The 25,583-nt window shown below is 38.5% G+C and overlaps 1 protein-coding gene across 3 annotated transcripts in view; it reads right to left on the reverse strand.

Annotated features, from left to right (window-relative positions):
• Nucleotides 1–25,583, reverse strand: part of inaD (inactivation no afterpotential D) — a 2,962,486-nt gene that overhangs the window by 1,599,271 nt on the left and 1,337,632 nt on the right. For all 3 annotated transcript variants that reach the window (XM_043429353.1, XM_043429354.1, XM_043429355.1), the window contains one exon: nucleotides 11,260–11,350. In XM_043429353.1, coding sequence (XP_043285288.1) covers nucleotides 11,260–11,350 — 91 coding nt within the window. The remainder of the gene's footprint in view (nucleotides 1–11,259; nucleotides 11,351–25,583) is intronic.

A 25,583-nucleotide genomic window follows, 5' to 3' on the forward strand; every position in this document is an offset into this window, starting at 1 on the left:
GATTCGGTGACGTTTCTATCCCATAGCCCGTGGTTTACATCCTACCTTTTCACATTTTTATATTTTTCTTATTGTTGAGGAGGATTAAAATTTATCCTATTATCAAAAATTAAATTCTCATTTGAATAACATTGTCCGAGGTGGTCCAGACAGGGAAATCTAGATCCATTTTAGAAAATAATAATCCAAGAGACGATAGTTTAAAATTGATTTTATATCGAGTAAAAAGAAATTCAAAATTGTAAAAGCGAGCAATATTCTTGGATTCACTTATTCTTAGAGCTAACGTAACAGGACATGGGGAAAATTGAACTTTGCAATAATAGCGAGTTTTTCGGTTTAAGGTGGTTCCTCCACGAGACAGTTAAATTAGGAAATTATTTAAATTTGGCATACGTATTGTTTAACATATGAACAACACTTCTATAAAATTTTAACAAGTTTCACCATCCCGAGCCCGAGATATATGTAATTGAAGTTGACTCAATTAACACGTAACATATGGACCATGTATAAGCAAACGGCACATTATTAATTCTGCCGCTAGTACTAAAATTAGGAAGTTTGTAAAAAACGAGGAGGAGCTAGAGCAGGATATCACAGATATTGTGAAAAAAAATCAAGGTGATTGATCATCTAGTTTGACAGATATAGCCTCGGGAAGTACGAAGGTTTACGCTGCATACGATATATTTTGCAAGCGAACAAGCGAATGTCGTCTGTATAGACAACCTTTTCTGTGTGTTGAAGCGTAACCTGGATAGTTCCGTCAAAAAATTTACTCACGATGTCGGATCAAAAATACTTTTAGAATAAATTTTACGAAAGCAAATGATATTTGTACTATATCTGCTGGCACCGAGTACGTATATAGGGTCTTTACAAAGTTATTGATTACGATCCGAACGAATTATCAAGCCTTTTAATATGCTGACAGTACATAACTTTTGATTGGGGCTGTCGCAGAGGATCAACCTTAAGACGTGTAAATACAAGACAAAAGCGATAATTAGAATAAAAACAAGTTTTTTTTTGTTTGTTAATTTTGTACGATTAAATTCCGAAAATTGAGAAATTAAAATTTCTCAGACAGAGAATTTGCAACGTTTTCGGGTCTTTCGGGTCTTTTTCCCGCCAGATGCGATTAAACAAAGCAAGACAGTTTAAAAACAAAAAACACCAAATTGTTTTAGAATTAGCGAGCCAAGGCGCAAGATTTCTTTTATTTTTGTCAAAATTCGGTCAAATAATTGAATAAAATTGATTATTTTTATATTTTATCAAAATTAACAGTGTCCGCGTTTCCTTTATACCTGCTCCTTATTATTAAGGTTGCTCGAACCGACGCGTGGCGGCATTCAGGCCAAGTCGGTGAGACCGTTTCGTTACAGTATATTACGAACAACTACTGAGTCATTCACTTTTGTCTTTAAAAGTGGGATGACAAAATCGTATGTTGCATCAATAGTATGCAGATTTGATTTCATTTATGAAACTATTATTTGTAGTGTCCTGCACGTCAATCCGGCATATTACGGAAAATCAAGACTGTTATTCACTTTTGTCTTTAAAAGCTGAACGGCAAAATTATTCGTAGCGTTAACGGAACGTTAGTCCGGCATACTACGGACAAATTAGCCCGTCATTCACTTTTGTCTTGAAAAGCTGAATGACGAAACTATATTGTTACATCAATAGTACGTTAATTTAATTTCGGTTACGAAACTCAATGGAATTAGGATTAAGGTCCATCTTGTTCTTAAAAGTGCGGCAAATCAAAGTAAATTGTTACGTCGTCAGAACGCATCCGCTATCGTTTGTTAATTGAATAGACATTCACTTCTGTCTTTGAAAGTTGAATGACAAAATTACAGTTCGGGAATAAATCCACTTTGGTCTTGAAAAGTCAAAGAAATTAAAGTTTTACGGCGTAAAGAAAACACTATTTAGACATCGAAAATCGCAGGACGCTTTGCCTTAAAAGCGAACGAAAATCTGTATCAGAATCAGGAAAATAAGGAACCGCTTTGTCTTAAAAGCGAACCGAAATAAAATACTCATTACGTAATAAACGTCGAATCGAGTCTAGTTGATAACTTATTATAAATTTTGTTTGAAAATTCAATATCGTGAAAATTATTGTTTAAAATATCGTATTCAGTGAATACCGTTTAAATTACTTCGTCTTTGATCGTGGAATTATTTATCAAATAAGTGTCGTAATCGTCACATTCAATTATTCAGTATTTATTACAAGGAAAATAAAACAAGTTCCTTTTGTCGAGTCCACTCTTTGAAATTCCAAAACCTTACCGGACACTAACCGGAAAGGTCCCCACTATTGCCTGTCAAGTCGTCTCAAAATGTTCAACACTCCGCCATTAAAAGAAACTGAACCATTGAGGCCACGAAATACCGACAATGCCAACCCTTCGTCAACCCTTAATAGCGCAGAGGAATCTCACGGCGAAACGTTCCATTCCGATCCAACGGGAAGAGAAAGCGCGGGCGCGGGAGGTTTTCCGTTGAACCCAACGCAGCAACAAATAACGAACACAGCGAGAACGTTACCAAATCCGAATACTCGTGTAGAAATTGAAAGAAGGGATAGCATATCGGGGTTCACTGGTCGATCACGCGGATACCCGTCAATGGGGAGGGGAAGAGGTTCAAGAGACGCTACCCCTACACTGGTAGGCCGTAACGATCAGCACCCACTAGACGATGCAGTGTAGCCTCCTTGACCAGGAAATTTGACGTTTTACATGATCAAATCACGCAGCTTCAACCAATGTGGCAGGTGATGATGAGAAATTTTCCAACCCCGTGTCCAGAAAACGAAAACGCGGGATTTCAACCGTCGCGAGTCTGCCTACTTCGTGGAAACCCGACAAACAGTGAAATGTCCCAAGTTCGCGGGAGATCTCCCGACCCCTCGCGTACTTTCAAACCGATCGATCGCCCCTCGAGAAATCCGGAGCGGGAAAGGACAGAATTCCGTTGGAACCCAACGAATCAAAATGACTTACAATTTAACGACAGGAACGAACTTAACGCAGGATTTGAACAACTTAATTTTGTATCGGATCAGAATAATTATCGAGATGAAAATCTCGACAATATTCAGAACAACAGAGTTCAATTTGGCAGATCAAATTTACAGACGGAAAATCCGAGGAGACATACGTTCGTATCGGGAAGTCATTAAACCGATAATTATTCGAACCAACCCCCGGGATGGCAAAATAGACAACCGAGTCGCCGAAGAGAGATGGCAGGGCCGAATTTGCCCCGATACAAAACATTTGACCGATTAAATTATATTCGTCGAGCGCGAAACTCTGAACGCGCCGAAACATCACGACAGGGTACACTCTTTCGGTCGAGTGATGACTCGAGCTATTCCGAAGGTGAGCGTTGGTTCAATGAACGAAGAAATAGTCAACCACGGACTGACTCTGGCCGTGAAATGCCCCTGCGCGGCTCGCACGATGGAATAGACTCGGCCATCAAAATTGGAAGGGTTGTCACTAGTTGGAAAATTTCATTCCCAAAGACCGAAAAAGATCCGGAACAATTTCTGCTCATATCGAGAGATCAATTTCATTCAAGCGAGATTCATAAAGACCTTTTCATCCCATATTTGTCAAGTATTTTCGAGGGACCGTACCGAGCGTGGTACTTAGTCAATCGCGGAAGCTGGAGATCCTGGAGGGACTTCACGAAAGCATTCCGTTTCCAATGGAGTGCTTGAAAGGACGACTCAATTTTATTATTGGAAGTAAACAAGCTGAGGATTGAGAAAACCGAGACTCTTGCTTAGTTTACCTGCAGAGCTCGTTTAATCTACGAACGCATGCGATCACCACCTGCAACCCACGAACAAATACGACAAATCTTGATGAAATTTAATCCCACTCTCACTTTCGAAATTTTGAATTTGGGCATTGACAATTATGAAGACTTTCTGCATTATATTAATAGACGAAAATATATTCTCCAGTGTTCGTCGGAAGTCCGCAAGGAACCACGCTTTTCGTCAAACAAAAGCCAGATGAAGATGTTACAGGAAGTCGTCGAAACGTCCGAAGATCGCGAGGATAACAGCGAGGACGGGCGGACAAACCTTGACGCTATACAAAAAAGCAAGCCGAATAAACCCAAATCCAAGAAGACGACGGATAGTCCCAAGACGATGACGCAACAACGGCTTGAGAAAAACCTGTCTCACTTGGACAAAAACAGTAAAGAACAAAATAAATCACCGCAGACAACGGCTGTAAGTCAGAAAGGTAAAATTGACTTTTCGAAATACTTTTGCTATAATTGTGGTGAAAAAGGCCATTCAACTCGCCGCTGCTCAGCTGAACGACAAGAGAAAATCTGTCATGTTTGTCAAACGATAGGCCACGTCAATAAAGAATGCCCGAAGATTCAGGGAAACGAATAGGCCCGGCAGTAACAAAACCTCAGGTTCCTGCCAGCGAGGGCACAGTGGGGGTAAAAGAAAATGTCAAACTCAAGATCCAGGAGTCAAAATCATTGGATCCTCCGAAAAATGAAGGAAACACCGAAGAACAAGTTGATCTACAGCTCCTCGCCGGAACTGACAGTGAATCCGATGAATTCGACCATGATTTTGAAGCAAACTAGGACACGTGTGTGGAAATCGAGTCCGCAAAAGCGAATAAACTCTCTGGACGAGACAGTAACCGCGACGATGACGTACAAGATGCCGTACTCCTCACGTCAGCAAACCTATTAAGCATCGCCGGATCATCACCCGAAGATGAAATTGACCCCGACGAATACCGTCAGTGGAGACCACCAAGTATTTCGACAAAGATTTCTCAACGTCTGATGGAACGCCGAATTTTCCGGCCGGGAAATGGGTTGCACGAACCCAGGGAAGCGATCAGGGCTCCAATCGAAATAGACGTCTTCGGCCAAAGAATTCGAGGGATCCTCGACAGCGGTAGCGAAAGGTCATACTTTAGCCAGACCGCATATGAGATAGTGAAAAATCTCCAGTTTAAAGAGCCAGTCAAGGATTCAACCTCGGAAAATGGCGTGAGACTCGGAGACAAATCAACCATCAAGACAATAGGGGGGACGTGCTTCATCATCGACGTTGGTGACGTGTACGGTCCACAATGGTTCAGCATCTTGCCAACGTTGTCAAGTGACCTTGTTCTAGGAATGGATTTTTGGTCGGCATTCAAGGTCAAAATAGATATGACTACGAGGACATGGACGCTCGACGGAAGTAAATTCGCATATCAACTTTCCACCCATCGAGCAAAATGTATGAAACTCGAAATTTTGACTAGCGACGAAAACTCCAGACTTCAAGGCTTTCTTGAAGATGAATTCCGGAAAATGGAAAAAGAAACAACGGGAGTAACGGATTTAATAGAGCAAAAGATCGAGCTTATTGACCACACACCTCACCGTCAAAAACCGTACCGAAGAAGTGAGACGGTACGAAAATTCATCGATCAAGAAGTGGATCGACTTTTGGAAAAGGGATATGTTACATGGAGTAACAGCAATTGGGCATGCTCGCCGGTAGTCGCCCCAAAAGCCAATGGCAAACTGAGACTCTGCATCGATTATCGCCCAGTCAATCAACAGACAGCGAAGCCTGCATACCCGTTACACAACATGAAGTCGATATTGTCACAATTGCATAAGGCAAAATTTATCTCGACCCTAGATATGAGCGAAGCCTTCCACCAGATCCCGATGGAAGAAAAAAGTCGGGAATACACCGCATTCGTCGTCGAGGGCAAAGGTTTATTGGAGTTGGTAAGAATGCCCTATGATTTGACAGGAGCCCCCTCCACATTTCAACAACTGATGGACAAACTAAAACGACAAATAAAGGAAAAGATCTCTCAAAGAAAACTGCCAAATAAATACGGAGACCAAGTCTTTACATACCTGGACGATTGAATCGTGGTCAGTCAGACGCTTGACGAGCACCTCACGATATTGTCATTGCTCTTTGAGGTGCTACGGGAAGCAAAATTGACACTTAATCGAGAGAAAAGCTGCTGCGCCTGTAAGGAGGTAAAGTTTTTGGGATATATTATCGACGAATCGGGTATGAGACCCAATCCCGAAAAAGTACAACCTATCCTCGACTTTCCAGTACCGAAAGATCGAACTCAACTTCGTCAATTCAACGGCCTTGTCAATTGGTACCATCGTCACTTACGAAACATCGCACGGGTACAAGGACCTTTGGACAAGTTGACCAGCCCAAAAACACCGTGGGCCTGGACTGACGTTGAACAACAAGCGTTCGACGATACAAAAAGAGCTCTAGCGAATGCACCGAGACTTCACACACCTATACCAGGACAACCTTTCGTGTTGTACACGGATGCAAGCGACACTGGACTAGGTGCAATTTTGGTACAAAAGGATCCGGAAAGTAAAGAAGAACGCCTGCTCGAGGTTTTAAGTCGGCCATTACGTGGCGCCGAACTTTATTATACCACCACCGAAAAGAAATGTTTGGCTGTGGTTTGGTCAGTTGACAAACTACGCTGCTACCTCGAAAGGATGCCGTTTACCGTTGTCACGGATCATCAAGCCCTGCAATGGCTCTACGGATTAAAAGATCCTACAGGCCGATTAGCGAGATGGGCCATTCAATTACTCCAACATAATATGACAGTCGAGTACAAACGTGGAACAACGAATGAAGCGCCTGACGCGTTGTCGCGAATGCACGATGCCGAAGTAGATCGTCAAACTTGGAAGGCTGTCATCGGAAAACCTGTAACAGGACGAGCGTCTCTACAGGTACTGACAAATCAAAGTTGGTACGATACCAAATTAGAAGCCATCAAAACTTCACCTGAAAAGTTTGAAGAATGGAAAATCGAAAATGAAAAACTATATTACCATCGACCCAACTATAGAAAGTACCTCTTCGACGACGAACACCCTTGGAAAGAAGTCGTCAAACCAGAAAAAGTACTCGAAATATTGAGCGAGAATCACGAAACTCCTCAAGCCGGACATCTCGGAAGGGATAATACCTACGAACGAATTCGTCAGACATATTACAGGCCCGGCATGTCACAAGATGTAAGAAAATTTGTCGAGGAAAATACAACCAGAACCCACTGAAAGGCCCACAGAAAACGCGGTCGCTCTTAAAACTATGGGCGCAATTGTCAATCGACACTGTTGGCCCCTTTCCCCGGTCAAAAAAGGGAAACAATTACAATCTCGTAATCCAAGACCTCTACACCAAGTACGTAGAGTTATTCCCTGTCAAAAATCAGACTGGGAAGATAGTAGTCAAAGTACTGGATACAGTTTTTGATCGCTGGGGCACAAAACCAGAGTCGATTGTAAGTGACAATGGCACAGAATATATTAACAAAAACGTTAAAGCATTCTTGTCCGCTAACGGAGTTAAACAACACACAACACCATTAGCTCATCCCCCGCAGCGTCAATAAAAGAAAAACAAAATGAATGGGATCACGATCTGTCCAAATTGCAACTAGCATATAACACCGTGCCACACGCCGGTAGCCGTGTCTCTCCTTTCTATTTAAACCACGCTCACGAAGCGACATTAAACCGTCGCGAGCAATGCAAGGTTAACCCGGAGGAAATAACGGATGAATCAGTCAGAGAATGGACAGAAAAATTATCACGGTTTGACGAACTTCGCCATAAAACAGAACAACAAATAAATGAACACGCGAAAAAACGACTTGACAAAGCAAATGCAGGGAAGGATCAGGTAGTTTGCGCAGAACCAGGAATGGAAGTTTATTATCCCAATAAGAAGTTAAGTAGTAAAGCCGATGGCTATTCATCTAAATTAGCACACCGTTATTTAGGACCGGCGATAATTAAAAGGGTAATAGGCTCCTTGGTTGTCGAATTAGCTAGTAAGGATGGTAAAATTGTTGGCAAATACTATGTTACTGATCTAAAATTTCCACGTCGTAGTTTGCGTCATCTAATTAAACCCGATTAATACAGTAACCCGACAATGGCATCAGCTTCTGGATCCCAGCCATCGCCAAGCCAACACGAGAGGCAACCTGACGAAGGAGAAGACCAATTTGACGACAACTATATTGAAGAGTTCAACGATCAATCCAATGACCAATCGGACGGAACCGACCAAAACATAGGGATCGAACTCAAGTCCCAGTGGGTCCTTGCGGAGAGATCGGAGTCACCAACAGAGTCAAGTAGCTCCAACGATTCTGGGAACTCCGTCGTGACCGTCAAGGAGCATGAACAGGCCACAACCTCCAGAGCCGTAGGAACTACCTCGGCAAACTTGGGAGCGGAAATCACCGCAATCATCAATGAAATTCGAAACCTCCCACCGCCGAAATTGAAGTTGACTAAGCCAACCCGCATCAATAACGCGGGAATTCATGCAGGGAACGTCTTACGTCACCGCCTTCCCGTCGGGGAAAACCCGAAACGTGTTGTCAATAAAGAGGGAAAACCCATGAAGTTGACAGACGACCCTGCAGCGACCATCGCCCCGTCCGTTATGGTAAGACCTCTCCCACGAGGCAACTGGCCATCCTTTGACGAAGTGTTGGAAGAACTTGGCGTCCCAGCCATGGCAAACCCGGGAGGCAGTCAACAACCGCTGTACTTCGCCGACTGTCGCATATTGAGTCATCAGATGCTAAAAGACCTCGTGATGAGACGGGCCGAAATGCTGGTTGCAAGCAAAGAGTCGAAAATGGTTAGCCGGGGAACCCAGACATTCGTTAGCACTGTTGGCAAGCAGCACATCGCTGGATGTGTCAACTGTCGCTCCAAGGATCATCACTTTCGTGATTGTCAGCTGCATTTCCGGCCAGGCTTTTGCCACATCTGTGGAGCCGACGGCTTCGACACAGGTGATTGTATCTACCCCCATGGGATTGAACACGAGTACGCCCTTCAACGGTGCGTCGGATGCGGACGAGACATCGATTTATATTGTCCGGAATGCCCCGACTGTAATTTACGTTACGGTGACATCGCCGATTGGTTACGACTCAACTATGCCATCTGGCTCACCTCACTCATACCGAAAGACCACCGATATCTTGTCAATGAAGGTGAGGAAGAACTTCGAAGTCGTGCCAAGGCAAATTTTGCTGATCCATCGGATCCGCCGAATCCAATTCGACAGATCCTGATCCGCGAAAACGCACTCGTAGCCGCTACTACCCTGGCCAATAAAGATTTGCCAACTGCCTCCCAATTGTCAGAAGAGAAACGCCGCGTTGCACTTCAGATTTTGACTGGTCCTAGGACCCGTCAAACCCTCAACAAAATTATGGAAGAACGACCGGAGCTCCGTGGAAACAAAGCAGTCACTGTCATCGTGCCCACCAAATACCAGCGCGAAAATTGACAACCTCTGACAAAATCCTGCCTTCACTTGTCCTCTACCATTACTTATTATTAAAACTACCATTGTTCCCCACTTAATGTACAACGTATGGAATAATTGTTCCGAATAAAACTTTCATATTCTCAGATACGATTAATTAATATGCCAACACAAATACGCCAAGCGAAGGAATTGTGTTTGAAATGGAAGTTGCAGGTTCCGACAATTCAAAATGATGAAAGGATCTCGCTTACGATGTCAAGGTCTGGTGGTGGGGGTTGAGACAGGAAAATCTATCCTCGACTCCTTCGCTCGAGAAGGGGTAGCGTTGAATTGCGCGCCTTACGTAAGTACCGAAATTTGGGCCAGCGCCGACTATGTGGCGACACCGTACGGTTTTCCCGATAGATCGCGAGAGATGGCTCTTCGGCCTCACCCCTCCCCCCAGATTGTCTAACGAGTCAAAATTCGCGACAAAGGGGGGCAGTCTACGCTTGACCACCGCAGCGATCGGCACCTTGTTCGTCTTGCTACCTATTGTAACCTCGTATAGGTCTAAAATATAAGAAAATCATTACGACGAGAAGAATTGTCAAGTGAATCCGGCCATCATCTGGAATCTGATTGTCAAATTTAACGAGAAGGCGTTATAAGAAATATAAATCGAATAAATTGTCTTCATAAACGTTCAAACCAAGTAAGTCACCTTATTTCACTTTCATCGCTTGCATGATTCCTTCGCTTCGCTTGGCACGTTTTCAAGGGTCCTACCAACTGAACCCGTTTCTCTTGCTCTCGCTAGCCGTAACCATTCACCTTTTTGTTAACATTTCGTTAACTGGCGCCCAATAAAGTTATAAAATTAAATTCAGAGCCCTGCCAGCCGATCGGACCACGGCCGCAGCAGGTGTCGGGGTAAAAGAAAGAGAAATTAAATTACACCGGTCTCAAATTTAAACGGAAAGTGATGGGCCGGACAAATACTTTCAACACACATTTAAACATAATTTGTATCGATCCAATCGACGTCGAATTTTGTGATCAATACCAGAGGATCCTGAAAGTCTGAGAAGAATCGATTTTCTTCCAAGTCTATGTTACCATAGAGTAAGCAATTACTATACCTTTGATGTTATTTATTTGGATTTAAACGCTTCTTATAACAATTCCATAATGTTAATACTGTTATAAAATGTTATAAAACACTTGTCTTTCGATTGATATCATACATTTTAGTGCTGCATGTAACTCGAATGGTCACTTTTTTGATTCATAAGATCTTTCTCAAGTTCTTAATGGTACCTATAGGAATAAATATTCTGAATTGTCATTAAATACTCGGTCTCAAATTGACATCATAAGTTTTAATGCTGGATGTAACTTAAATGGAAATTTTTTTCAATTGCCTTTTAAGAATTTTTCATTTTGATTTTTCTTTTTTTTTATTTCTTACGTTTTATTAGATATTTTTGACGAACTAAAAAATAATTACATATTTGTATTTTTTTTTTAATGTAATGTTTTTTCATGATTTGTGAAATTGTTTTTGAACTTTTGTGTGAAAATGATGTACAGTTGGTTTAATATTTTTTTTATGGATTTTTTTATCATTTTTCGAGATATGATCAGGAAATAAGAGACCATCAATGTACTTGTCCCAACCTTTTTTTCCCTAAGGGAATTGTAATTTTTTGTAAAATGCAATTATGGGTTTTCAAGAAAAGAAGTTTAATTTTGTTTCCGGACAGTTTACATCACATATGAATTCATTAAAAATCTTCGAAGTAGTATACTCTGAAGTTCATATATGAGTTTCACTTCAAGGGAAGATGTCTTTATTTATAATTTCCGATATAATCACGTAATGCACTCACAAGAAGTATAGCCAAATTCGTCTTCTCCCTCTGGATCCCCTGCTATTTCGTCTTTCGACAGTTTAACATTTCCTGCACTCTTCCGCGATATCTGAAAAAAAAGCATATTCGTATATTCATTTGTATCATAATCTGATTCAGACACGTAAGTTAAAATCAACTATTCAAGTAAATGTTTACGGGAGCGTTAAGGATTATAACGTAATGATTCCAAAAAAAAAACACTTGTGCCCAGCATTAACACAGATTGTTGAGATGTAGAGTTCTCGTACTCCGAGAGGCTTACTGCGCATACGCAAGCTAGACAGTCTTTGACGAAAAACATCATGATTGGTTGCGAGCCAATTAAACATCGAATTTGCAATCTTCTTAAATGAACTATTTGTTAACTTGCAATAAAAGTATTAAATTGGGGCTAAAATCGTTTTAGACGTACAAGGAACATCACTTTGGTATCCCCCTCCGATTTTCTTGAAACTGCTATATGTAAAAGAGCATTCAAAAGTAAGAGACACAAATGTTTTTTATCGGCGGAAAAATCGTTTAAAGGGGTAAAACCACCCTTGAAAGTAAAGCATGTCAGGGGGTGATTTTGCAGTTTCACCAATGAGCACTTAACTGATTTTGATAAAACCAAAACCAAAATGTTTCTTATCTAAAGTGATGAAAAGTTCACCATATCATCGAAAAAAAACATGGGGTTAACCATCCTTACATTTTTACATTTCTCACGTCACAATGAAAAGGAATGAATATGAAGGAATGAAACGGGTTCTATTCCCATAATAAAAACATGAAAATAAAGTTGACGTGTTTTCGTATTTTAGCAAAATAGCAGTCTTAAGGGGGTGAACTACCCCTTTTTTGAATTCTTGTATTTTAGGTGACCCAAACACGCTGTGAAATACCTGGTTGCAATAATATAGCGATTATAAAATGTGCATGGTGCAAAAAATCTTCGTGTTTAAAACTTTTTTTCGATGAATATCATTATTGTACAACTTATGAGCCGTGATTGCTGGAAGTGATATATTTTATTATATTTTATTTCTATATCAAGAGACTCGGTAGAGTCTCGGGACAAGTACATTGACAGCCCTGTCATCTGCTGGCCCAAGGCTCTCGCCGAGACTATATTTTCTCTGAATAAAACGATTCGCGGTGGTGGGGGTAAAATTGGCATGTGATTTTCTTTAATTACGAAGCTCATGAGTTATGTAAGACTTTGAAAGTTGAACTTTCAGCTAATTAAGAAGTTCTCTGTCGAATGAGCCCAAAATCAGCATAATCGGTGTCGTAATTGCTGAGAAAAAACTTTGCACGGGCTTAAGATTATGCAAAAATTTACTAACACATTCATATTTTTCGTATCTGCATACGCGTACTCCAACCGCTACAAACATAGGCCTCTTGGCCCCCATGATCACCAATTTCCGGTGAGAGAATTTTTATTGCAACCAATGAAGGATGAGAGAATTTCTGGGCCAATGACATTCAAAATAAAAAGAGCAGGGAAGATGGGTGGAAAGCTAAGGAGCTCGAGAGGTCGAAAGTCACCAGCCGAAGTCAATACTAAACGTCATGTTGACGTTTGAGGTTATGATCCTCAGAGTGCTGTTGTTGCGTGCGAGGTGTGAATAATAAATGAAAAGTGGAACAAGTCAGTATTATTAATGACGTGATTAATCACTATTTAATAATAATAATACTGATGATGGTAATGAAAAACACACAGGAAACTGTTAGTATGATGTCAAAATCTTTGATTGAATAAATGTTTTCTAATTCTATTTTTTGTGTCATCGTTATTTTTGAACATTCCTATCATATATTTTGCTTCATATTTATTTTGGTTCTGCACTCTCCGATCCTTGTTTTCACTCCATCGGTTTGTAACAGATCGACACATATATATTATAATTCGTTTCCCCGTATATGTCCTATGGTTTTCTACTATACTTCTTCAAGCTCATTGTAGTCACATGATTTGAAAGGCTTCTAACCATGATCTTCAAATAGACTTTTTGCACATCAGACTTTCAAAAAAATTTCTGAACTTTGTATAAGTGTAGTTGTCTTTTTTCCATTTGCTCTGTTGCGTGATAAATTTGGAAACTATATAGTTCCAGAAAGCCTATGGATGCTTTTTTTGCCGATGACATGAAAATATGCTGATCTTTGAAATGTGGTGAATTTAGACAACAGAATTTATGAAATGACATAGATGTTGAGTATTCCTTTGCAAACTGCAAATATGGAATCAGTAGTGAAAAGATTCATTACGATAAGTCTACAGTTGCTCAGTTTTGGAAGCGATCAAATATAGTGCCTGCCAACAACCATGGGAACATACAGAATTTCTGAATTTCACAGAAGGCAATGTGCACTATGTCATTTCAATGTAACATAATGATCTTTGACAACTTGTTTGAGAAATTTTTTGACTCTTTCACTCTAATAGTATAAAAATTGGATCACTGGAATACAGCGAAAATCTGTAAACTTTAAAATTTCTGTGTGCCAATCATTGTACTTTTTTACTGTAACTGTAACATATATATGAACTGAAAAATTCATTATAAAACTCATCAGCTGCTTATGTATGGATTTGAAATTGCTGTCTTCGAAACTCAATACACAGATACAGTGAAGCGCATCGGATACCTGTGGACTTTAAAATTTCTGTGCATCACCATGTGCGCTAAGTATCATCCCCTATCTTCGAATATGGTAATATGTAATGAAACTTGGTTCAGCAAGTTTTAAAGTGATTTTTTTTTTAATAGTAATTAAGTTTGTATTATTGGTATGCAGCAAGTACCTCTAAACTTCGATATTTCTGTGTCGCAGCATGTTTGCCAATCATTTAAATTTATTATTCCAACCGTAACATGAAATCTGGATAATTCATCACAAAAGTCTTTAGCTTTTCCAAATTTCTACATTTTGTTTTTTCTAAATTCTACTCAAAATTTCTAAATTTCTAAACTCATTTCTAAATTGTCCTGAAATTGTTTTCCTCTAAAAGCAATGCACAGATACCTTGAACTCTTTTGAATTCTGTTGGGATTTGAGTACGCTCAGTTTTTTTTGTTTCTTTTTAGTTCTGGCATAATAAATGTTAGGATGGACTTCAGCGGCCACATGCAAACTTTGAAAATTTTGTTCATCGGAGGCACGTTTTGGATAACATGAGAATCTCTAACTTCAGAATGTAAAAGCTGCATCTGAAAATGGCCAATTCTGTTGGATTGTATACATTGTATGTTTTCTATCTCTGACTTGACTCACTCTGACTGACTCACTATCTCTGAACTTTTCTATCTTTCCTTTTTTTCCTCGCAGTATCGGAAAATTTGTCGTAGGAATCCAACGAATTTCGCATTTTTTGAAAATTTTGACGATTTATATATATGATAGAAAAAAATTGCAAACCTTAGTGAATCATTTCAATAGAATTTTGAAAAAAGTATAAATCATGAAACAAAATTAATGAACCTTATTGCAAACGATATGGATCGCAAAGAAGGCCCTAGCGGATTTTACGACCAGGCATCGGTCAAAAAAAGTACAAAAACGACTGAAATTGGTCGAAAACAATCGAAAATCGACCAACTACGGTCGTTTTTGTACTTTTTTCGACCGATGTCTGGTCGTACAATCCGCTGGGGGGGGGGGGGGGGGGGGGGTGAAAATATTCAAAAACATCCATAAATTAGCAGAATGGTTTCAAAATGTTTTCAGATATTTAAAATCGTTATGAAATTTACGAAACTGGACGGAAATCATTGGAATATTTTCAAAACTTTGGAGAACCATATTGAAAATCATTTTCTACCATTCAAAACTAACATATATGAAAGATTTCAAATGAAACCTTAAAAATCTATTTTCGGGAAAAAAAATCGGAAAAGTATATTGACGACGATCGCCTGGTTTCGCATTATATCACAAAAATTGTGAAAAATCATTCAAATGCACCACTTAAAAGCATTACGTTCCTATAACATCTGGGAACCTTGCTTGAAAACATTTCAAAAACTGATGCTCTATCCTTCTCATTTTTTTTCAGGGTTTACAGTTGCATAATAAATCAAGCCAAGATTGAGGAACTCCTGAGAAAAAGATGTGATATAAAACCAAAAAATTCCCCTAGGGAAAAAAGGTTGGGCCAAGTACAATGATGGTCCCTTGTTTCCATGAGAAAAAATTCCATAAAAAAAATATCAAAAAAAAATTTCATAAAAAAAATGTAATCATAACCAGAAAAAATAATATCAAAAAACCATGGGGGAAGAACATACTTTGAAACATTATGAAACAAATATATACGAAAATAAAAAGAAGTGACCATCTAGCTTATTGCATACAGCACCAAAATTTATGATATCAATTTGAGGCCAAGTATAATCGGAATAACACGTCTTTACTCTGAAGATATATCAACATTCACACGTGCTCAATCGTTAACTTCACCTCACAAAAAGTTGTTAAATAAATGAAACCTATGGAAAGCATAAATAGTTAAATACATCCCCGAAAGTAGCCTCACAATAAGTTGTTAAATAAATTTCCGAAAGTAGCCCCACAAAAAGTTGTTAAATGAAATAAACCGATGAATAAATATAAATATTTAATAATAATCAAATACATTAAACTTATTAACCTTGAATGAATATTTTTTAAATTAATTGAAAGTATAGTTGTTCTACACAAAAAAATCCGATAAAAATAAAAGTTGAAAAAATTACAAAAAAAATTCCGATGCGAAAATAAACTCCAAACGAAAAAAAAATTTCATTGAAAAATAACAATTTGATTGAAGGAAAAAAAATGAAACAGAAAATTTAATTGAAAAAACATTTTTGACTGTAAAAAAATTGAAAAGAAAAAAATTGACCGAAGTACTTGGCGAGTTTGTGGTAATGATCAATACATTATAATAAAAATTATGTGAACAAACACTCGCCAAGTACTTCGGTCAATTTTTTTCTTTTCAATTTTTTTAGATAGATCAAATTCAAGACACAACAAATCCAACAGAATTGGCCCTTTCTAGATGTTGCTTTTGCATTCTGAATCTAGACATTTTCGTGTCATTCAAAACGTGTCCCCGATGAAATATATTTCCAAAGTTTGCAAGTGGCCGCTGAGATCCAATTATTTACAGTTCTATAGTTGCTGAAAAAAGGCACCCGGAAACATTTATTATGTCAGAACTCAAAGAAGCAAAAAAAACTGAGCGTACTTAATTCAACAGAGCAACGGAATTCAAAGACGTTTAAGGTATCTGCATTGGTTTTGGAGAAAAACAATTTCAGGAGAATTCAGGAATGAATTTAAAAGTTTAAAAACTCAGAATAAAATAGAAAACGGAAAATTTAGGAATTTAGAAAAGCTGAAGACGTTTGTGATGAATTTTTGAGATTACATGTTACGGTTGGAGTAAAAAATTAAAATGATTGGCACACATGCTGCGACACAAAAATATGAAAGTTTGGAGGTATTCGCTTCATACCGCAGTAATACAAACTTCAATAGTATTTAAAAAGAAATACTTTAAAACTTACTAAACCAAGTTCTATTACTCATTCTCATAATCAAAGATAGGGGGTGATACTTAACACACATATTTATGCACAGAAATTTCAGAGTTCGCAGGTATCTGCTGCGATTCAATGTATCTGCGCAATAAATTTTGCAGACAGCAATTTAAAATTTATCCATAAATGAGCAACTGAAGACTTCTGTGATGAGTGTTTACTTCATATATATGTTACAGTTAGTTTTAAAAAATAAAACGAGTGGCACAGTATATCAATTTTATAATTCGCAGATTTTTGCTGTATTTCAATAATCCAAATCTATTTTATTATATTTGTATTATATAGAATTCTCTATATTTGTATTATAGAGAAAAGTTGGCAAAAGTCATGATGTTACGTTGAAATGACATAGCGAATATTGTATTCAGAAATTCTGTATGTTTCCATGGATGTTAGCAGGCATTATATTTGATCGCATCCAAAACTGGGCAACTGTAGACTTAGCGTAATGAATCTTTTCACCAATAATTCCACATTTGTAGTTTGCAAAGTGGGAATACTCAACATACATGTCATTTCATAAGTATTGTTATCAAAATTTGTGTTTGCCTACTGCATTCCAAAGATTCGACTTTTCATATGATCAGCAAACAAAGCATCCAAAGACTTTTTGGAATAAGTTTCAAAATTTGTTACTTGACAGACCAGGTGCAAAAAGAATAACTACACTTATATCAAGACCAGAAACTGTTTTGAGAATCTGATGTACAAAATGTGAGATTGATGATCATAGCTGGAAACCTCTTGAATCACGTTATCACAATCAGCATGAAGAAATGGTAGAAAATTAAAGGACACATTTTAGGCAACCAATTAATAATATGTATCGATCCGCTGCAAACCGATGGAGTCAAAACAAGGATCGGAAAGAGCTGAGCCAGACTCAATAGGAAGCAAAATATGGGAATATTCAAAAATAATGATGACACAAAAAATAAATTAGAAAACATTTATTCGATTTCAGTTTCTCACATTATATATACTAACAGTTCCGTGTGTTCTTGTTTTATTAGTTATCAACCATAATATTTCAGATCGCAAAAAGAAAATTTGACGTTATAGGTTGACGAACATTTTTCCTTACAACTTCCAGACCTATTTTTGATAAACTGATTTGCCTTATTTATATTATTCACTAACTATGCGAACGTTTGTTACATATGTTCTGCACTTCGTAACGCCAAACCCCGGCCGGTTCGTTACCACACAGCTATCAAAGGGAACTCGTATATATAACCTACATAATTACACATGATATATAATCACTAGGGTGGTCCTTAATAGGGGTGTTGACGAATTTCGATAAGTGCGCCCCCCAGATACGTTCGAAATGAATAAAAAATAATGTGTGTGAAACCCCAGCGCTGTAGTTCAATAAGAAGACGTGCCTGTAAGCTCGTTTTGTTTCCCATTTGAATAACATAGGATTTTCCGACTAATTCAGTCATTATTTTTCCGATGTGCTCCTGAGCATTGAAAAAAAATATTATTCATATAAATCCATTCTGAATTTGCATGTTTACGCGTAAATTCTTTCCCATGGCGTTATTACAACCCTTATGCCCCCCCATCCCCCTCATATTATACTCGACGCAAAATTAATCAACTTTTTGGCCGCTCGATGCTTAACAGTATTTTACCCATTAAAAAGCAGTTTTGTTTGCGTCATATGTTTCAAAAAATAATAATTGTACATGTAGGAAAAAATATTTATTTCAATTAGCATATTTCAAAACAAACCCAAACACTTTTTGCGAAAAAATAACAAAAATTAAAATAGTTTTATCACCGTCTGTTTTTTGGGATCGGGAAAGCTTTTGCGATATTCCGAGACAATGTGAAGAATATACTGCTTCTGATCTTCGTTCCTTGTGAGAATATTGTTATATTCTTCCATTAAATGAACTGCTCTCTCAGCCGTATCATTGACAACCTTTAAAAGTTTGACCACATGTAAACCTTTTTTGAAATCCTCATCTTCAGGCCAAAAAGACGGATCGAGTTTCAAAAAATTTGTACTAATTTCGAATCTCGTGAAAAAGTTTAGCGATTGTGAAGATATGAAGTAATCCATCTCTTTGTCGAGTATGAGATTAATATTTTTGGGATTTATCTCTATGCGATTGGGGTAATCCTCTTCGGTTTCGTCACTCGTGTTCAACTCGAGCAACATTTTTCGTTTCACGCACAGTGATATTTCTCGATCAAAAAAAGACATCGCTGCAGTTTGCGGATTGAGATACCATAAGTGCTTCATGAGTTTTTGGATTGTAACTCGAGAAACATCAGGATCAATTGATTTGTAATCATCAAGTCTTTTCAATAGCTGCAAGTCGTGGTTCGGTGCCTGAGATGCAAATGGAGCTGTAAACCATGCTCTTACGTATATTAAAACAATAAAAATACACACCCCAGCAATTGCTTTTCGTTCTTTTGAAGTTAACTTAAAACTTTCGCGAAACAAATATATTTTCAAGCAATAGATCGCCTTTGCCATCCAACGAGCATGATGATACGCTCCGGGGAACCGGAATGTAACACCACGAGGCGGAGTAATTCCGATAAATATTTGAGTTAATTCCAGTAGCTCCTTATAATCTTCTCTCGGCTGACTATTGATCGAAGTTTTTTCCACGAATGATTCAATATTTTCGATATGCTCGATTAATATTTTTTTTACATCCGCATCCTCGATTCCACTTTTCCATGAGGTTTTATCTATCTTAGTCCACGATTCTTGAAACCTCTTAAAAATAGCGACGTTTGGACCGCTCGATGCAGGCATTTTTTGTTCGAAAACACTTCTTAGAATAATTTCGAATATATGGTGTCGACAAGGTAAGAATAAAATATCACGTTTCAAAATCTGTTCCAAAACGACTGCCGCGCCTTTTGTGTGACCGAGATTAGAGGCTGTCGTATCACAGCATAGTGCCTTGACAGTATGTGAGAGACCCCAATCTTCAAGTACTTCGTATATGGCGTTTGCTTGGGATAGCCCAGTTCCGTCCTCCAACTCTGGTACTCCCAAAAGTTTTTCGACATTTCCATTCGTTATGATGATAGGCAGTCTGTCATTTACCTCACGTTTCAATATATTGGGCAGCATTTTTCCATCCCAGTGTAAGACGACTGCATCGAGTTCCGTTTCTTTAAATACTCGTTTAATATTGATGGCTTTCGCTGCACGCAATTTTTCTCTGTAGCGTCGAATTGACGTTCTATTAAGAACCAACGAGTTGAGATCGTATTGTAGAGATTGAGCAACGGCAGCAATTACATGGACAGCATCTCTGTCGCTCAATTTACATTTATCTAATACAGCGACCAATTTTTCGTTAATTATATTTACGCTCCCACGGGACCTTTTGGGCTGCGACGGTCCGGCTTCGGACTCATCGATTAAGAGAACCGACGAATCCATATCATCTTCTATAGAAACGTTAGAATAAGTGCCAACGCTTCTTTGACTCAGTGTGTTCAGAGAGGCTTCATTACTTGATGCCAATTCTACGAATTCTCCTACAACAAATTATAATCATTTTGAGTCGTATCAAATCTAAATAAAAAATATTACGTAGGAACAAAATGTTTCGTCCAACAGTAAATAAAAATAATTTCAATAAAAATAAAAACTTACTGGCTAAGTTTTTCTCCATTTCGCTTTTTCGCAGTCTTTGAAGAATAATCTCTTCTTTATGTCGCTGGAGTTCTTCATCATTCTCGTACATTGTTTCGATGTCTCCGATATAACCAACTCGTCCGTCCTTCCTTTGGTTTAGTAAAAATTCTCTTCCCTTCTCATCAACCATGTCCATAACATTTCCGTGGGCGATGTCGAATAGGTTGTTAAGTCCGAGGGAGAAAGCTTCCTCTTTTTCTTTGTTAAAGAATTTCTCGGCATTTTTTTGCAATTTTCGCCACTTCTCATATAAATTTATCAATTTTTGTACAGCGCGATGCGATTGTTGTGTCGGTAAACGGGCTTTTTCCCAAAATACAATTACTTCTTTTATCACCAACGTCGCACTTTCTAGCAGCGTTAATTTCAATTCGCGAATGTTGAAAAAAAGTACTTTTAAAACTTGTTTTCGAGACGGTAACTTGTTTCCATAAATTTGAGTGTCAATATCACCAATTAAAAAAATGTTCAACCGTGTCGTACGTGACGAAGACATTGTACATTTCACAATAATGTACAAACTCACGAATAAAATAGCAAAACGAAACTATTGAAAGTACAATGACCAACTGTGAATTAACCTACTACGAAATGATGATAATTTTACATAGACTCGCGCACACACGCTCGGGACAGAAAACGTCGTGCTCTGCCAAGCGGCGTCTCGTTGTAAACAGAGGCGCTTCCGCGCGTCCTGTGCTATCCTCGGGCCGACCGACTCGCATATTCTGTTTCCGGGAATTACGATGAATTCTATTGAATTACGGTTCGTTGCCGCCTAGCGATAAGAAAATTTGACACTGAAGCCCGGGAGACTAAGGATTCATTTAAATTCAATGAATTAAAAAATGAACATTTTTATGATATTGAAAATATTTCTCATCAATATTTATACTCTGAATGAGTAGAATTTTCGATTAAACACAATTCAAACTGAATGAACATAATTTGAATTCAACTCAAATCAAACTTCGGATATGGAATATCAAGTATCAAATTTATAATAAACTGCAACGACGTCGTTTTTTGATTAAGAAATATCACTGTGCGTGAAACGAAAAATGTTGCTTGAGTTAAACACGAGCGACGAAACCGAAGAGATTACTCATTGCTACGGTTACTCGAATAAATATTTTTTCCTACATGTACAATTATCATTTTTTTAAACATATAACGCAAACAAAACTGCTTTTTAATGGGTGAAATACTGTTAAGCACCGAGCGGCCAAAAAGTTGATTAATTTTGCGTCGAGTATAATATGAGGGGGATGGGGGGGCATAAGGGTTGTAATAACGCCATGGGAAAGAATTTACGCGTAGACATGCAAATTCAGAATGGATTTATATGAATAATATTTTTTTTCAATGCTTAGGAGCACATCGGAAAAATAATGACTGAATTAGTCGGAAAATCCCATGTTATTCAAATGGGAAACAAAACGAGCTTACAGGCACGTCTTCTTATTGGACTACAGCGCTGGGGTTTCACACACATTATTTTTTATTCATTTCGAACGTATCTGGGGGGCGCACTTATCGAAATTCGTCAACACCCACATTAAGGACCACCCTAATAATCACGCAACTGACGATATATTTACACTGAACAATATTCCGCGCACTCTGGTTTAATTGAAAGATTATCTCAGTTGACACTTATTTCCAAACGAACGAAATAATGAAATCTTGAAAAGTTTCGTTGACATATGCATCGTGCATTTTTTTAAATTTTTTATTTGCACACACAGATCACAGTCTACATTTACGCGGCCGCTTTTATACCGGTTTAGTATACCACAAGTTTAAACAAAATAAATATTAACCACTTTTCACTAACCATTTTCATTTATTAATTACAGTCCGCACACAACAGCACTTTGGGGATCATAACCTCACCTGTCAAAATGACGTTCAGTATGAAAACAAGTCTTCGGGTGGTTTCGGACGTGCGTATCGATGTATTGATATCATATAACCTATTTACGAGTGATATAGATGATAAACTTATTTTCAGTTAAACGAATTAATGAAATCTTGAAAAGTTTCGTCGACATGCACCCCGTATTTTTTTTATTTTATTCTTTTTCATATACAGATCACAGACTACATTTACGCGACTGCTTTTATACCGGTTTAGTTTAACATTCCACAGGTTTTAGTTCTATGCACTTTGTTAGATGACGAAAATTTTTTTTATTTATCCCACACGCATTCCATAATGCCAAAACTCCGTTTGTTTATACGATGATCGAAAACTGACACTTGGTTTATATTGTAACGGTACGTTTGTGCTTGTGCACACCGTCACGCGTGGATTCGATCAATTCTATGATTAAGAAGAGCGGGCATGAAAGAAAAACAAAAGTAAAATGAAATTAAATTGAAAATAACAAATTATTTATTAAATTTTGAATATTCACGGATCAAATTACAAAAATAAATGAATTTTCTTTTGCCTGAGAATTGTGTTTTATTAGATTTTATTTCGCATGAATAATTTTATTTCCGGTATTTTTCTTTGTATTGGAATTTTGCAATTATTTATTTTTCTAAATTATAATATTTTTTATCAATTTTTCCACTCGTATACCTTCTCGGTTTTTACGTTTTCCCCCCTTGTCCCCATTCCACATTTTTCCCCCGCCCGTTGCGGCTGCAGCCGACTTACTCCCCACTGTATCGCATTTGCCGTGAGCGAAGGGAAACTGCAGAAAACCTTGCCGATACAGCCGGTACTTGGTTGATCCCTCAGATGGCAGTGCGAGTACGCTCAAGCGCTCCCACCAGAGGTGCTCAAACATGCACCTCCTCTACTGTGGTACATTGCGCCAGCCAGTGTACGGCTAGAGGGCCATCACCGCACGATGAGAACCGTCCACGGGAGGCCCCCGAAGCCGTACACCGACCGCACATACATCACAGAGAGGTGTTTGGCCGTGGATTTATCAAGGTGGAGTCCGAACCACCCGGGATCACAGTAGAAAACACTTGAAAATATTTTCAATTTTCATTGGTGTCTTGGCCGGGATTCGAACCCGGGACCCGCAGATTGCGGGCCCGAGTCCTTGTCCATCAGACCAACCGCTCTCCCTTTCTAAATTATAATAATTATTATCTCGTAAGAAGGAATTTGTTTTTAATGTCAAATTTCTAATATTTCTCGCAATTATAACGATAATAATCTCCCCAACGCTGGTTTTGATAAATTTTTAATTAATTTTATTTGATAATCTTATAAACTCACTTTTTGGCTCGATATAATATAAATTTGATTGTTCGAGTGGATTTCTTGCTGATCTCACTCTTTTGACTCGATATAATTCAAATAATGATTTTTAGTGAGTGATTTCGCTTTTGGAATAATTTAATTAACTCAAAATAATAAATAACTCGAAATTGTCTCGTTTTGAGAATAAGGAAAACTTGCTTGGTTTTAATGACTTTTAATGAATTTGATCACCACTCAGAAAACAATGATTCGTTGATGGAAAAGAATCCACCCAGAGATCTTGAGACAGAACGAAGCCGAACTGTCCCTGCCCCTCTGGCGTGGAAAGGTAGGAGTCCTACCCAAGAATCTTGTGACCGAACGAAATCGAACGGCCACGGCCCTCTTGGATAGAAAAAAGGATTGGAAATCTACCAGGAATCTTGAGACAGAACGGAATCGAACTGTCCCGGCCCTCCTGGATAGATCGGAAACTCTCACCTAAGAATCTTGAGTTCAAACGAAATCGAATGAACCCGGCCCTCTTAGCGTGAGAGAGGAAAGGTGTTATTTTTGAATTCTGAGTGGGATAGTAGCGATGTTATTTTGCTCTTTGTTTTTAGAGCTATTTTTATAATGAGTGAAAAATTTTACGTTTCTTTATTCTCGTTTTAATGGCGAGTACACGCGGCGAAATCCAGAGGCAAGACTGGCTTTTGGTTATCGGCATGCGAGTCGAGCTCTCAAGGATTCGAGACGTGACTGGCTCTTTGTCTGCTCAGTGAGCGTTGTTGCTTTAGCGAGTGTAGCGTGGCGGGATTCAAGACGAGACTAGCTGCTGGAGCTTCTGTGCTCGGGTTTTTATACCCTTTCAAACAAAGGAATAATAACAATGATACTTTTGGACTTTGTCCCTCGCTGTGATTCGCTGCGCGATTTAATCTCGAACCAGGGACTCCCACTCTAAATTCTCTGATTGGTGCGCTAACTCTCCCGCGTGGGTCCCAATTGGCCGAGTCGAGCTATAGTCACACTGCGCATGTGCAAGAATTTAATATAATTCAATAAAACAGTTTTTTGATCCATTTTAATTCATTTTATGACTTTTTCCATTATTTTGTTTTATTTTCTATCAATTCTGTCCATAAGATTATTTTTATTTGATTTCATTTACAAATTTGCAGAAAGTCACGTTCTTGCACGTGCCTGTTGAATGTAGGTCATCGCGCATGCGCACTGTGCACGCTCGATCTTTCATAGAAAAGTTTTCTTAAATTTTTAAATAATTTTAATCTGAAATATTCACCCGTTTGTTCCAAACCTCGAGGTCATTATACTAGACTTTATGAACCCTACAAATTTGACTTTCACCACTCCGGCGAAAAATCTGGAATTAAAAGATTTTAAAGAAGAATTGGGCGATTTCATAGCTCACCAACGACCGAGCCCACTTGTAAACATCGAAACCGGCAAATTATACGCCTTAATGAACAAGGACATCGCATATCGAGCAAAAGTCCTTGAAATCGACGAGGACGAGGCCACAGTCAGATTAATCGACAGAGGGGTAAAATTAATGACTCCTGTCGACGATTTAAGGCGCATTCCGCACGAATTTGCGTGCGCGCCGTGCTTTTCAACCAAAGCGTTTATATCTGACGTCAAACCATACATCGGAGAGCAATGGGAGGAAACCCTATGCGTACATTATCGGGACAAGTTGGTCGAGAAAACGGCATACGTGTCCATCATTGGTGAACATCGAACAATTGGGGGCTTTGAAATCGAGCTCTACATCAGCTCTTACCGAGTCAAATTGAGTGAAAGT

This window comes from Venturia canescens, chromosome 9 (genome assembly GCF_019457755.1).
Source record: "Venturia canescens isolate UGA chromosome 9, ASM1945775v1, whole genome shotgun sequence".
Classification (NCBI taxonomy): domain Eukaryota; kingdom Metazoa; phylum Arthropoda; class Insecta; order Hymenoptera; family Ichneumonidae; genus Venturia; species Venturia canescens.